The 15,420-nt window shown below is 42.0% G+C and overlaps 2 protein-coding genes across 4 annotated transcripts in view; one reads left to right on the top strand and one right to left on the bottom strand.

Moving 5' to 3' along the window:
• Positions 1-1,216: 1,216 nt before the first annotated feature.
• LOC311057428 (E3 ubiquitin-protein ligase TRIM21-like) lies at positions 1,217-1,807 on the top strand (the record flags this gene model as incomplete). The annotated part of the gene is made up of 1 exon (XM_084074387.1): positions 1,217-1,807. One exon carries the CDS (start codon positions 1,217-1,219, stop codon positions 1,805-1,807), a length of 591 nt encoding a protein of 196 aa, XP_083930513.1.
• Positions 1,808-11,709: 9,902 nt separating this feature from the next.
• The window catches only part of klhl13 (kelch-like family member 13), a 104,708-nt gene continuing 100,997 nt past the window's right edge, over positions 11,710-15,420 (bottom strand). For 2 of the 3 annotated variants that reach the window (XM_084073754.1, XM_084073755.1), the window contains one exon: positions 11,711-12,927. In XM_084073754.1, the coding sequence (XP_083929880.1) occupies positions 12,437-12,927 (491 nt within the window). In that variant the 3' untranslated portion in view covers positions 11,711-12,436. Of the gene's footprint in view, positions 12,928-15,420 lie in introns of all 3 variants that reach the window. The other variant, XM_084073753.1, reaches the window with a different exon arrangement.

The raw sequence follows: 15,420 nt of genomic DNA, 5'->3' as shown, positions 1-15,420 counted from the left end.
TTATTATTGAGATGTCCATGCAGAAAGGTTCACATAAAATGTCATCCAAACCACTTTGTTACAGAGCAAAGCTTTGCTGCTAATCACTTGTCATAGTGCACAGAAGTCCTGACGTCACTCGTTCATCTCCTGGGTCGTAGAAGTAATTTCTCTATGGAGAATAACATTGGGTCATCTTAGAATCGTCTCATATAAGAATTGTGGTCCAAAAATAAACAAACTGTCTCGGTGCTATTGTCAGGGAGGTGGCTCGTTTATGATAGTCAGTCACTCATATTTGATGCGCGTTTTCTCACCGTCAGTTGATGCTTCATATCCATAAGAGTAAAACCGCCGGGATCATTTGTTTATTTTTGGAACACCGTTCTTATTTGACGCGATATTAAATACGTCTATGGGGATTCAGAATGGTGTAAAAAAAAAACGCGACCCAGGTAGGATGTGTAAATTACGCCAGACTTCGGTGCTCTATTGGCACACATACAAACAAGATTAAGACTAGTCATGTATACCAGCTTGCTGTCTTTTTTCTCTCTCTGTGTGTCAGACCCCCCCATCTATTTTGAGCGGGGACGCGGGGACGGGTCGGTGAAAATGTTCTCTGTCTGCGTGTGTGTGTGTGTGTGTGTGCGTGTGTGTGTGTGTGTGTGTGTGTGTGAGTGACTACTCTTGCCGGTGTCCATGTTTGTTGATATCAAGTTATAAATATCTTAAGTTTTTTGTCACTATACTTTTTATCCTAGGAGCAGTGAGCAGCTGTTGGTTGTAGCGGCTCGGGGAGCAGTCAGGGCTTTCTTGCTCAGTTTGAGGCTTTGACACATTGCTGAGGCCTGGCATCGAACCTGGGACCTTTGCCTTCCCAGGTGGGCTCTCCAACGATTCATCTATGGCCGCCCCATGTTGCCATGGTTACCTGATGTGTCCAATCACAGTACTTTGAGGCCGGTCTGGAGTCACGTGGAACTCCATTTTGGGGAAAATTACGTCATATTTGATGAGTGGAGTTTTGAGGAGCTGTATTTAAAGCTGATTCCACACAGTGTGAGGACATTAGTGAAAGAGAAGCAGTCTTTACATCCTCCTATTGAAGCCATTAGAGCACAGAGTGGAAGTCAAAACTGACCATTCCTGGATCGTAAACTTAGACGTCACTGTTTGGGTTCTTAGACGTCACTGGGACAGTTCTACACAGCTGGAGAAGACAGTCAGTCCAGAGATGGAGAACAAGCTGTGTGATGCTGAGATGAGGAGGATCCAGCAATATGAGGTGGATGTAACTCTGGACCCTGAAACAGCAAATAAATACCTCATCCTGTCTGAGGATGGAAAACAAGTGAGTTGTGGAAATGTATGGAAAAATCTCCCAGACAACAAGGAGAGATTCTCTGAATACATCAATGTCTTAGGAAAACAAAGTTTCTCCTCAGGAAGGTTTTACTATGAGGTTCAGGTTAAAGGGAAGACCGCCTGGAGTTTAGGAGTGGCCAGAGAGTCCATCAACAGGAAAAGTGAAATCAAACTGGGTCCCAACACTGGTTACTGGACTATATGGTTGAGTAATGGAAATGAGTATCGTGCTGCTGCTGACCCTGATGTCCTCCTCCCTGTAAGAGAGGAGGTCCAGAAAGTGGGAGTGTTTGTGGATTATGAGGAGGGTCTGGTCTCCTTTTATGATGTGGAGACTAGAGTTCATCTCTACTCTTTCACTGGCTGCACCTTCACTGAGAAACTCTTTCCATTCTTCTGTCCATGGTCCAATCATAACTCTGCTCCTCTGATCATCTCTCCCGTCAATCACACTGATTGACAGGATTATACAATACATTTACAATAGAATGTGTAAAGTACACAGTATAATTGTCACCCTTAACAAACCTGCTTATCTGCAGCAGTCAGGGCTTCAGTGCCTTTCTCAAGGACTTTTCATCCAGTTCAAAACACTGGCGACGACCTACAAGGCAGTGAAGGTCATGTCACCTCATGACCTTCAGGACATGATCCACCCTTACACCCCTTCACAAACACTGCATCAGAAATCACTTTTTTTTTTACAAAATTAGGTAGAAACAGTGTTGTGAGTCATGTGACAATGAGAATCAAACAGGGTTCTGATTCTCCAAACTGTTTGACTGTAATTGGATTCATAAATGTGTGGGTGGGCTGGGACCTATTTCTAATCCAAAAATCACACCCAGTGTGAAGTGGGCGGTGTGTGGTCATCACAACATGACTCACTTTAAAAAAAGGATAAATGACTTTTTTTAAAGTCCATACTGCTATTCATAGGGCTGCGCATGTGTCATGTGTTTCGCTAGCCAATCACAGTCCTGAATTTGCAAAGTCAGCCAATCACATTACAGTTAGTGGTGATGACACTAGCTGTAATGTGATTGGCTGACTTTGCAAAAGTATCGATTTGCATTAACAATGGAAGGGTTAGGGGGTATACAAATCCTTTTTTTTTTTTTTTTTAAAGATTTTTTTTTTGGGGGGCTTTTTATACCTTTATTTAGAGAGGGACAGGGAAAGTAGGCTGACAGGAAATGGGGATAGAGATGGGGGGTGACATGCAGCAAAGGTCGTCGGGAACGGGAGTCGAACCCGCGACACGCTGTCAGGCTGGCATTGCAGCCTAGGGTGCCTGGACCGTCACGCTACGGCCCAGGCCGGGGTATACAAATCTTTTGGTCGGTGTCCAAAACTCACTTATAGGGGGCGGCTACACCGCCCCAAAAAAACTAAACATAAATCACAAACACAACATCCAATCAACCCCAAATTACATTGACATATAGAACCCACCTCGCCTCCAAAAAGCTAATTTCTATGTTTTTCATAGGTGTTTCTGCAGGCTTTGTATAACGTAGCGGTTCTACAAGCAAGCACATCAGTGCATGCAACGCAGGTGGAGTTACTTCTCTGAAACAAGAGTTACAAGGTCCTATAAATTCATTGTGACTTTACAGCAATTCATTGAAAATTAAGACATGTATGTCTACTTTTACTTGTACTTTAAGTATTTTTTAAAGCAGGTACAGGGCTCACATGTAAGAGGAATTTTCACAGATTTTGCTGCTTTTTTATAGGGTTCCCCCATGATATTTTTTCCCCCGTTTTTTTTGTTGTGAAACTTCATGTTAAAATATCAAAGAGGAGTACCTCAATTTGCCATGTATTGTTGTACTTTAATATATTTTGATGAGAAATAGTTTTTATGGAATATATTATATCGGGTAAAGTGTGACTATTTTCATGGTTAGTGTCCTAGGGTTAAGTATTTTTAAAAGCCTGTACTTTTGAATACTTCAGTATCTAAAAGCAATGACTTTTGTACTCTTACTCTAACATTTTGACTGAGCTACTTTTACTTGTAGTGAAGTAAATTTGACCAGGAGGAGTATCTGTACTTTTACTCAAGTACTGGGGTCGAGTACTTTGTCCACCACTGGCTATTAGGCTACACCATCTACCATTAATTATTCAAACACAGGTCGGTGCAGAAAATAGGCTACCTGTTTAGACAAATTCAGGACCTAGGACAGTGACTGTGGTTAAATCAGGACCTAGGACAGTGACTGTGGTTAAATCAGGACCTAGGACAGTGACTGTGGTTAAATCAGGACCTAGGACAGTGACTGTGGTTAAATCAGGACCTAGGACAGCGACTGAGGTTAAATCAGGACCTAGGACAGCGACTGAGGTTAAATCAGGACCTAGGACAGTGACTGTGGTTAAATCAGGACCTAGGACAGCGACTGAGGTTAAATCAGGACCTAGGACAGTGACTGTGGTTAAATCAGGACCTAGGACAGTGACTGTGGTTAAATCAGGACCTAGGACAGTGACTGTGGTTAAATCAGGACCTAGGACAGTGACTGTGGTTAATTCAGGACCTAGGACAGCGACTGAGGTTAAATCAGGACCTAGGACAGTGACTGTGGTTAAATCAGGACCTAGGACAGTGACTGTGGTTAATTCAGGACCTAGGACAGCGACTGTGGTTAAATCAGGACCTAGGACAGCGACTGTGGTTAAATCAGGACCTAGGACAGCGACTGAGGTTAACCCATTAAGACCTGAGGCGATTCTTTAAAAAAATCAGTTTTATGAAAAAAATATTTTAAAAAAAAATTCACGATTTTTCAAAAATAGCAGATCTACAAGCTGATAGCGCGGCACTCGGTGCCGTGCTATGAGCTTGTATATCTGCTATTTTTGAATAGCCAAAGACATCTAAAGTGACACAGATGCGTTCCTGGTATCAATGGGTTAAATCAGGTGACCACATACTGCTGCTACTGTATGCTTTTTGACATTGTTCCTTCAAGGTAGGGTAAGTGATATTTTTTTTGTAAAAAACAAAACTTCTTTTGTTAAAATGTTACACCACTGTATTCTCATAGTAATCATTGCTATAGTGTTTGTGGTCTCCCATCTACTCAGCCCGTTCAGGTGGGTTGCCAATTTGAGCAAATCAGTAGAAAGAACCCATTCAGCTTAAGTTTTATAGTGTTCCAGTTCATTTCTTTGTGTCATCACTTCTAATTTCACTTCTTTGTCCTGTAATCCCGTATGGGTTCTCTCTGCTGACTGGATAACATTGTGATACTATAAAATCTATCTAGAGCAATGGTCACCGAGTTAACGGGACCCCCTGAAGTTGCCCTGGACCCCACTTTGAGAGGTTCACGGTTCTTGGCACTATGGAGTCCCTTTGATCTCATCATTCCCCGGTCCGGAGTTAAAAAACAAGACCACAAAAAACCCAGTAAACAAAAGTCACCTGAACATCCCATGTGAACGTTTATTCTTGGCACCAGCCGAGAGCTCATTTGTGGAACGCCATATGCTACAATTATGTTTTAATTAGACCGGGGCAGGTGGACAGATTGTTACTAACCTTACCGTATGTCTGGGCCTCGCCGGGAGAGGACATGGCCCGTTGCCAGCCAAACATACTGATTAAAATATTAGAAAAGAAAAGGGAACACACGTAAATAATACAAAGACCTTGTTCTGATATCTGGGTATTTGTGTAAAGGCACAACAATACTGTCATCTCTCCAAATTACGCTTAAAGGGATAGTTCACCCAAACAATTACTTTTTTCTATCGATTAGTCACCCCATGGAAACTTGAAATTCATGGATATTTTTTTTATTTTTTGTCGCATGCCTAAGCCAAGCAGCAGTTCCGGTAGGAGACACAAAGGGGACTCTTTGTGTCTCCTAACGGAACCGCCGCCGGTCATCCAATTATTGGCTTAGGCATGAGAACTAAAACATATCCATGATGGGGTGACTGATCGATAAGAAGAAAAAGTAATTTTGGGGGTGAACTATCCGTTTAATTATGGTGTAATAATACCAACATTTACAATACTGTAGGTATTGTAAATCTATGATTTCACCCATGTTCAACCTATCTTTTTACATCATCATTAGTCAATGTTTGTGTATATATTTGATGCTTTTGTCTGTCATTACAATATTTGCCTGATGAAGACCTAGAAGGTCGAAACGTTGCAGTTATAATAAAAAGCGAGTTTCTTGGAGCTTGAGAAACAGTGTGCGGACTTCCTCCTTCTTTTTCTTCAACCTATCTTCATATAATTGGTCCTCACTAATGCTCATAATTATAATATGGTGCTGTGCACTGTAATTGTATCTATTATGTTTACTCCTTTTGTCTTATGCATCCTAATGTTATTGTATAATTGTGTTTATTTGCTCGATATTAAAGCACATTGAATTGTCTTTTGTTGAAATGTGCCTTAAATAGTTTTCTACTCTTATGTCTGAATCCAAGCTAATAGAAACTGCAGGCTGCTTTCTCTTCTTTTAAAATGACACAGATGCTTCCCCAATTTTAATGATAATCCTGGTGTCACCATTTTTGGCAAAAGTAATGTTCCAACATTTCAAAAATAGCCGATCTATAAGCTCATAACGCATCCACGATGCAACACGTTGTGAGCTTGCATATCATCTACTTTCTCTATTCGTCATATGTTGACGTACATAGGGGCTTAAGCGGTTAAAACACTCACTGCAATATCTAGTGGAAAAAAGGACCCTTACAGATCTTATTTTTACACTTTCAGAGTCAAATGAACCCTCAGGATTTTCCTGTGTGCTTTACATTAAAAAGGTTAAACAAATTAAAGAATCATTCCTTTGTGGAAATATCCTCGGTGTGAATTCAAGTCGTTTGTGTACAAATCTCTCCCATCCATCCTAAAGAACAACATAATAATATCACCTCTTTGATCACATCATCATCACCGAGCACGTTGCCCTCATCATCATCATCATCAAGGCTAAAATAAAGCAGCAGTCCTGTGTCCTCATAACAAACAGGTCAGCCTGTTCCACTCCAAATATTAACCCATTACGACCGGGAACGCATCTGTGTGTCATTTTTAGATCCCTTTGGGCTATTAAAAAATAGCAGATATACAAGCTCGTAGCGTACGAGCTTGTATATCTGCTTTTTTTTGAAAAATCGTGAAAATGTGTGCAAATCTTTGAATATATATATATTTCTTTAAGCATTTGTAACTCAAATCTTTGCTTCCGGGGGGATTCTACAAATGTCTTCTAAATGTTGTTATATATCAGTGGTTCTTAAACATTTTTCATGTAAAGGAACACCCAAAATGATATGTATTTGTCCACGGACCCCCCCCCCCCCCCCATCTCAAAATATTTAGTTCCAGGGACCCCCAGAAGCAAATATTTGAGTTAAAAATATTGGCACCAATTTTCACGATTAGAAAAAAGAAATCTAAAAATTACACACAGAATCGTTCCCGGTTTTAATGGTTTAAGGGCATTAACTTAGGATCCCGGTCAGCCAGGTCCAGTCTTTCGTCTCTGTCTCTTTAAAGGGCAAGACCACTGTGGTAGAGGTTTGGGTTGTGTAGTTACCTTGCCATGATGTAACTCCAAAAGTGGACAAGAAATCAAAAATAATTGCTCCATTGATTAGAAATTGATAATTCAAAATATGCTCCTCATTGACTTCAGCTCTCAAAGTCATTCTTTTAGCACATAAACGAACACAAACAAAGTTGATTCAGACAGTATAGAACATCACCAAACCCAGTACTGTTTATTTTTTTTATAGAAATGTTAACTTCCTGTTGATTTTACTATTTGAAGATACGGATCTGGATCCACGGATCAAGTCCGGGTTTTCTTCTTAATAAAAATGGCAAAATCAACATGAAGTTAAGCCTTTTATTAAAAAAAAACAGTACTGTGTTTGGTGATGTTCTATAATGTCTGAATCATCTTTGTTTGTGTTTGTTTACGTGCTAAAAGAGTGACTTTGAGAGCTGTTTCACCGTACTATGTAAGTCAATGAGGAGCATATTTTGAATTATCAATTTCTAATCCACCTTTGGAGTTACATCATGGTAAGGTAACTACACAACCCAAACCTCTACCAACGTGGTCTTGTCCTTTAACTTAGGATCCAGGTCCTGTATATCGTGTCGGGCGGAAACCTCAGGTAAAAAAAAAAACATACTTTTCAGAATACAAATTCACAGAGCAAAAATAGCCGATCTACAAGCTCAAAACGCGTCACATCGTGACATGCTTTGAGCTTGAAGATCGCCTACTTTTGCGTGACATTGTAGTATGACAAAGGACATGAATTTACGAAAAACATAAAAAGTTAAGTTATGGAGGTTATGTGACTGTATGAGCCCAGTTTATGTACGCACCTGGATTCAAATCCAGGCCTCCGGCATGGAAGAACCATATTTACCGCTCAGCCAATGGGGAACCATGGAAAAAAAGGGAGATTATTAGGCTTCTGGCCTTCAGGCAAGGTCAACTCTGCTATATTCTTCAAAGGGAGGGTAAAATAAGTATTACATAGCTCTATATTCCAGTAATCATTTCTATAGAGTGTTTGTTCAGTACAGGAGTCTCCATATCTCTCATGCTCTTTATTAAACAGAAAATCATTTTCGGGTCGGGATACCAATTTTATCCAATCAGGATAGAGAACTCAGACATGGGTACCCTCTCCTGATTGGCTGGAATTGCAACCCACCTGAACATGTCTTTTCTGTTTATTAAACACTACCTGTAGCAATGACTACTATCAGAATATAGAGCTTTAACATTTTAACCAACAAATATAACTTTCCCTACCTTCAATGGGAGTGTAAGTGATATTATTGTTGTTAAAACAAGTGTTAAATAGCTCTATATTCAGATAGTGATCATTGCTACTAAGCCCATGGCCTTTATAACACAATATAATTGAAGATGATTACATGACCTTTGTAGCGTTCCATCTCCTGATTGGATAATATCGGTATCCTGACCTGACAAGGTATGTTCTGCTTAATAAAGAAGGGTTGGAGAGACGGGGAGACCCCTGTTACTGAGCAAACACTCTATAGCAATAATAATTATCAAATATAGAGCTATAGCTGTAAAAGATACATGAATAAAAACTAGGACTTAATCAGGTCTCAAGAGTTTTTGAGAACTTTTGACACTTTGACTTCACCAACAGCTTGAGGTTCGTCTGCCATCGGCCCAAGAAACTCATTCAGTGCCAAGTAAATAAAACATTTTTTCCCCCGATTTTCTTACCTTTTCAAGTAGTCACATAATATTTATCTCCAGTATGATGGATCCCCTGATGGTTGCTAATCACTGAGGGTTTCACTGTGCTTCTGCGAAAAAAGAAAAAAAAAAGGCATCGCGACCTCCCGTTCGCTTGTCATACGCCGTTGAAAATAGCATGTCTTGCCAAAAATACACAGTAAAACACAGGAGCCGAGATACAGAATATTTCCCAAATACTTCAACAAGGACGAGTGCCACGCTATGAGCTTGTAGATCTGCTATTTTTGAAAAATCGAGAAAATGTGTGCAAATTAAGATATTTATATTCTTTTAAAGCAATTTTTTAAAACTCAAATCTTTGCTTCTGGGGGTCCCTGAAACATATTTTGGGGGTCCTTGACATGAAAAGGTTTGAGCATCACTGATATAGAAACATAGGTTTTTCAGAAAACTGTTGGGATTTAGAAGACATTTTGTAGAAATCGGCTTCAAGTCTTGGGTTAAACAAGAAAAAAAAACACGTCAAACACGTCAGTGGCACTGAATGAGTTAAGACATTGATTGCCAAGATTGCATTGATGCGTTCTTTCAAATCCATCACTTGATGGCCAAGATCGAAAATTCCACAAGGGGGCGACCTAACACAGCTTTGGAATGATCGATCGTCACACAGAGAAGTAGAATGTGGATGTGACGTCGTTCCAAAAAAACAGGAAAGACATCCGCTTCCTGTTTGGGATTTTCAGAAAAACAGCTGTAACTCAGTTTCTTTTTTTTTGCATTGAAAACCACCAGTTTTCAGCGGGCTGTAGCCCCAAAATGGCGGATCGCGGTTGGAACGTTGTCGTTCCTATGGATACACAGATCCCTCCGCTAACCCACGGGGACTATTTTGTTCGTGTTTTTGGGACACAATGTCGGTTCCGCGGCTTTTCAAACATCATGGGATTGAGGTAATTATACACTGGCAAGGGGATAGAAAACTATGTTTAATATCTTGGCAATCAATGTGTTAAGACATAATAAATCATCTTTCACAGGTATTTCAGGCAGTGAAATATCAGTAAATCAGAAATATCATTGAACACAATATGGCTTTGGGGTTCATTAGCGAAGCCTTCTCTAAACAAACCCCTGCGTTTGTAACAAGGACAACGTTTAAAACATTTTATTTCAAAATCCGGTTTATTAAATTTAGAAAACACCATTTCTTTCTGTTAACAGTTTTGTAGCAATAGCAGGAAATAAAGTTGGAACTGAGATATATCTAGAGACGGGGCAACAGGCCAACCCCTGAGTTTTTAAAAAACTAACTTTTCAGGTCGTGGGGGGATGGGGGGGCGAGGAGGAGGGGGGGTCGTCTGTCCCGAAGGCCTGGGTGTTATACATAGTTTGCATCGCGCGCATGGAAAATGAGCTGATCTAATAAATAGCTCACAACGTGTCGCACACCGCAATGCGTTGTGAGCTCACACTTGTAGATCAGCTATTTGCACTGAGCGACACTCGTACGCTAAACTAAAAGGTGCTTAAACACAAGGAGCGTGATGAATACAACAATCCCCCCCCCCCAAAAAAACGCCAGCGAACATTTCACATCATAACTATTCACAGAGTCGATGAGTCATTCATACAGGTTGATGCTTAAAGGGCCACTTCAGCCAAAAAAAACAACATATTTTCTATCAATTAATCACCCCATGAAGACCTTGAATTCATGGAGATTATTTTACTTTTTGTCGCATTCCTAAACCAATGATCCAATGTTTGACTAATTGAAGTTAATAGGAGACCAATCTTAAAGGGATAGTTCACCCAAAACATTACTTATTTTCAATCAATTACACACCCCAGGAGGCCTTGAATTCATGGAGTTTTTTTTTTTTTTTGTCGCATTCCTAAGCCAAGCATTTGATGACCAGCGGAAAGATGCTAATGTGTCCGGTAGGAGACTCAAAGTTGACACTTTGAGTCTCCTACCGGTCATCAAATTATTGGCTTAGGAATGCGTAAAAAACAAAAAAAGTCTATGGGGTGTGAAATCGATAGAAAAAAAATGTAATTTGGGGGGTGAACTATCCCTTTAACAAGAGCAAAACCATAGTGTTAGGAAAAAAATATATATTTTTGGGATAAAGTGTTCCTATAAGAAAAATAAAAAAATAAAAAAATAATAATTTAAAAACGTTTACATGGCTTGATCACCGTGTGATATCCATCCACATTCTGTGTGGACGTACTTACGACACGACACCTCAAAAAATAAACAAAAAAACGGGTGAATTAATCGCATAAAGAAGAAAAGCGCTCCTTGGTGTATTAAGGGACCTTTTTGTATAACTCGGGCAAAATGCGTCCTTTTCTCCGGGGGTTGGTTGAAATGTGGCCTGACCGCGGGCATAGTAATAATAGTAAAGACGCCAGACGGGCAAACAACAGGGTTGAGTCTCTCTCCACACAAACGGGTCTTCAAACAGGCGGAGCGCCCCCTACCAGAAACTAGACGTAATAACAAAACTTCATGGACATCAGGTAGAAAAGTTGAATTGCAAAGTTCACCGTTTTTTTTTTTTTCAAGTTCAAGGTTTTATTCTTCCTGCCAAAAATATACCGACTTATTCCGCAACATTGACGTTGTAAATAGGTTGCCAGATAATATCGGTATTTGGGTGACGGGGGTGACGGGGGGGTGATCCAACCACTTTTAACCCTGGGCCGCGCCCTGTTTTGGGGGCTATTTTGGGGGTGGAAAACTTTCAAAGATTTTTGAAAATTAGGGCCTTAAAACCACATTAAAGATGGTCGTCCCTATTTCTGGGGCAACGTTTTTCAAAAATCTTCAAAACATTTTCTAAATCTAAAACAGTTTTTTTTTTGTCCAAAAATAGGGAAAATAGACAATCTATAAGCTTCCTCAAGCTCTCTACAAGCCGAGCGCACAGCATAGATAGAGGGGCTATTTTCACTATTTGTCGTACGATGAAGAATAATAGGGCTTAAGTGGTCAATCGCTCGGAAGAGGGGGGGGGGGGGGTGTGAGGTGTGGGGGGTGGGGGGGGGGGGGGGGGGGGGGGGCGAGGTTCTGCACAGCTTTGGGGTGAAGGAGGGAGGGGGGGTGGGGGGGGTCTGGTGTAGGGGGGGGGGGGGGGGGATTGCAGTACAGATGTAGTGTAGTCCAGAGAGGAAGTGCAAACAATGTCTATAAGGTTGTGTGTGTGTGTGTGTGTGCGTGTGTGTGTGTGTGTGTGTGTGTGTGTGTGTGTGTATTACTATACTTGCGAGGACCAAGTATAGTAGAATTTGAAGAAATAGACATTGTGAGGACCGTTTTCCTGGTCCTCACAACACAAATGGTTGTTTTATACCATTTACCATTTACCATATACCATTTAGGTGTCTTAGAGGTTAGGTTTAGGGATTGGAATTAGAGTTAAACATGATTTATACTTAGTTGCGCACCAGTGTCATGCACCGAAAAACAGCCGATCTATAAGCTCACAACGTGTCGCAGCGCGACGCGTTGTGGGCTTGTAGATCTGCTGTTTTTTGGCCTTAGGCTTACGGTTAAAAATGGCAATTATTATTTTTAACTGGCATTCATAACATGGCTGTCCTAAAGTGTTGATGTCCTCACAAGTATGGTAATACAAACGTACGTGTGTGTGTGTGTGTGTGTGTGTGTGTGTGTGTGTGTGTGTGTCCGTGTGTGTGTGTGTGTGTGTGTGTGGGGGGGAGTGGGTAAAGTGGGGGATCAGGGAGGGGGGGCGGGGTGTAGCCAGAAAAAAGGGGGGATGACGAAAACGACAGTGTGGCTACTACCCCTCCCCTCCCCTCCCCCCCCTTCAGGGGGCGGAGAGCGGCGACTCTCGGGACGGCGAGCCGGCCCCCAGGTCCTCGGGGGGGAACACAGTCAAGGTGCAGGCGCGGATGCCGCCCAGCGACTCGGGCAGGTCGAACACCTTGTGCCACTCGTCCTTCTCCGGGTCGTACTTCTGCACGATCTCCACCATGCAGCGGTTGTTCCACGAGTAGCCGCCCACCACGTAGATGCGCGACTCGAACACGGCCACGCCCACGTCGCTCTGGCCGCGCAGCATGGCGGCGATGGGCGTCCAGAGGTCCAGCGCCGGCGAGTAGTACTCGCACGACAAGACGTCGTCGTAGTCGCTGGTGCCGCGGAAGTGGTTGCCGCCGATGACGTAGAGGCGGTCGCCCACCGTGCACATGCAGTGGAGGCCGCGCACCGTGGTCATGGGCGCCTTCTGCGTCCACTTGTCGGCGTCCGGGTCGAAGCACATCAGCTCCTTCTGGAAAGTGTCGTGAGTGATTCCCCCTGTGGAGAAAAAAAACACACAAAAAAACACGACAAGATGAAAGATTTTTTCAGAGGGTTCGTTCTGCCATCGGCACTTCAGTTGGAGAGTCAGGGAAAAAAAGGGGGGGAGGGGCATTTGGCCAGGTGTAAAATGGTGTCATATCACACCTGGCAAATCAGGCACGACAATGGGGGGCGAAATGACTTTACAAGGAAAGATCAGGGTGGTGTGAAGAGGTCGGATTTCTGTATATGAGGGAAAATGTTATCAATCGATTTACGATAAATCGTTACGTGCCTAATACATTTAAAAAAAAAAAATCGTCTCTGTCGGGTGGAAAACTGTTCCAAAACTGTTACTTTTCAGGATTAAAATTCAAAAACAGCAGAAGTAGCAGATCTACAGTACAAGCTCAAAACGCGGCGCGAAGCGACGCGTTTTGAGCTTGTAGATCTGCTACTTTTTCATTAACAGATAAGTAAACATATCCGAGTAGTGTGTTAGCAGCGATTATTGCACAAGTATCGATAAAATGGGAATACTTCGGGTAAAGTAAAAGTACCTCCAAATTGTACTCATGTAACTCCACTGTACAAATGAGCGGACCAATGACATTGACCTCCCAGGGAGTGAAACAGGAAACGGCCCACATATTGATTAACTGTATATATGAGAGCCATGGTGACCCATGACGAACGGTGACACCGAGGCCTGACAGAAGGTATAGACCATACATGGACAACTGGCGGCCCGGGGGCCACATGCGGCCCCCACCTTCACTTAATGCGGCCCTCAGGTTAATATCAGAATAGTGATATATTATTGATTTCAGCTACAATTGCAAACATGACCCGCTTTAATTACTTCAGTCTATATTATAGTGGCTTAATGACTAGTATTTAAATATTATTGTCTTTTTTAGGTACAATGTATTTGTATTTAAGTTCATAAAGTTAACATAAGTATAACTAAATGCACTTCAAATTAAATAAAAGTTACTTTTCAGGATTCAAATAAAAAAATAGCAACAAAAAAAAAATCAGGATTCCAATTCAAAAGTAGCAAAAATAGCCGATCTACAAGCTCAAAACGTGTCGCGCTGCGACACGTTTTGAGCTTGTAGATCGGCTATTTGTGCTACTTTTATGTGACACAGAATGGCCCGACAGTAAATGCAATGTGGCCCTCTGGAGTGAGTGTGGAAATATAGTGGCCCTCTCCATCATCAAAGTTGCATCACCCCTGGTATAGACAGACTGCTAGCATGATGAGCTACATGGTTTAAAACCCCACAGTCACAGGGCTTGTTGTGTTGCATCACCATGCATGTGAATGATGTCACAACAGAGGCAGAACCAGGCTGCGCTCGTTCAGACGGCGGGACAAACAAGAGGGAGAGAGAGAGAGAGAGAGAGAGAGAGAGAGAGAGAGAGAGAGAGAGAGAGAGAGAGAGAGAGAGAGAGTGAGAGAGAGAGAGAGAGAGAGAGAGAGAGAGAGAGAGAGAAACAGGACATGTCTACAGGGAAGGCTTAAAATAAAGTGGAACACAATCCCAGAATGCATCTGGGTCTGAGCCAGCCCCCCCCCCCCTCAGCATGCAGAGTGAATGCAGTGAGGGGTTTTCAGTGCATGCCGACGTTGTTGCAGACGCAATCCTTCTTCAAGCTAACTCCACCCAAACGTTTTGATTTATACTCGGTCGTTGCTGTCGCGCACCGGAAATAAGACGATCTACAAGCTCACAGCTTGTAGATCGGCTATTCTCCACACGCGACACACACGGGCACTCAGCTCTAAGCATTAATCAGCCTTTTATTCTGTTGAGAGACTAGGCAATTAAAAACAGAAAACACACTGCTCACAACAGGACACGCTCTGCTCAACCCATTTAGACCTGAGGCCCATTCTAAAAATGCCTTCTAGAGTTGTCAGAAAAACTGAAAAAAAAAAAAATATATATATATTTATTCAAATATTACAAAAAATCCCCAAAAGGGGTTCCCACCAAAAATGTGTTAAGCGTTGATGATGACTTGTCGTTAAAGAGAAAAGCTTCTGGAGGAATATGAATCATCATGAGTTGTGTGACTTATTGACTGAGGTGAACAATAGTGTAACATCAGTGGGATGAATTCATTCCCTACCACCAGCCATCACAAAGTGGAACACCCTACCCTCCTTTTCAACTGCCATTAAAGAGCACCTGTCTGCAATTAGCAACTGGACCTAGACAAGTCTTCTAGCTTGACAACATAAATGACCCCCCACTGTTTTTCTGTAAATATACTTTTACTGTTTATAAGACAGAAAACCTCTCTCACTGCTTCTCTCAGGAAGGGACCGCACACTCCAATGACCATGGATACTGACTCACTTAGTGCTTCATTGTCGTTTTATTTCCTGCACAACGTGTTTCGCCGTGTCGATTCTTTTTTCTTGAAATTTGCCCACCTTCATACATTCTGTGTAAACAATTGAATAATTGACTGAGCAGTGGGTGGAGTATCTTT

The sequence above is a fragment of the Gymnoscopelus microlampas genome, assembly GCF_963454915.1.
Source record: "Gymnoscopelus microlampas genome assembly, chromosome: 12".
In the NCBI taxonomy this organism is placed as follows: Eukaryota; Metazoa; Chordata; class Actinopteri; order Myctophiformes; family Myctophidae; genus Gymnoscopelus; species Gymnoscopelus microlampas.
Note: the sequence above shows the minus strand (reverse complement) of the source record. Positions and strands in the feature narration are given on the sequence as shown.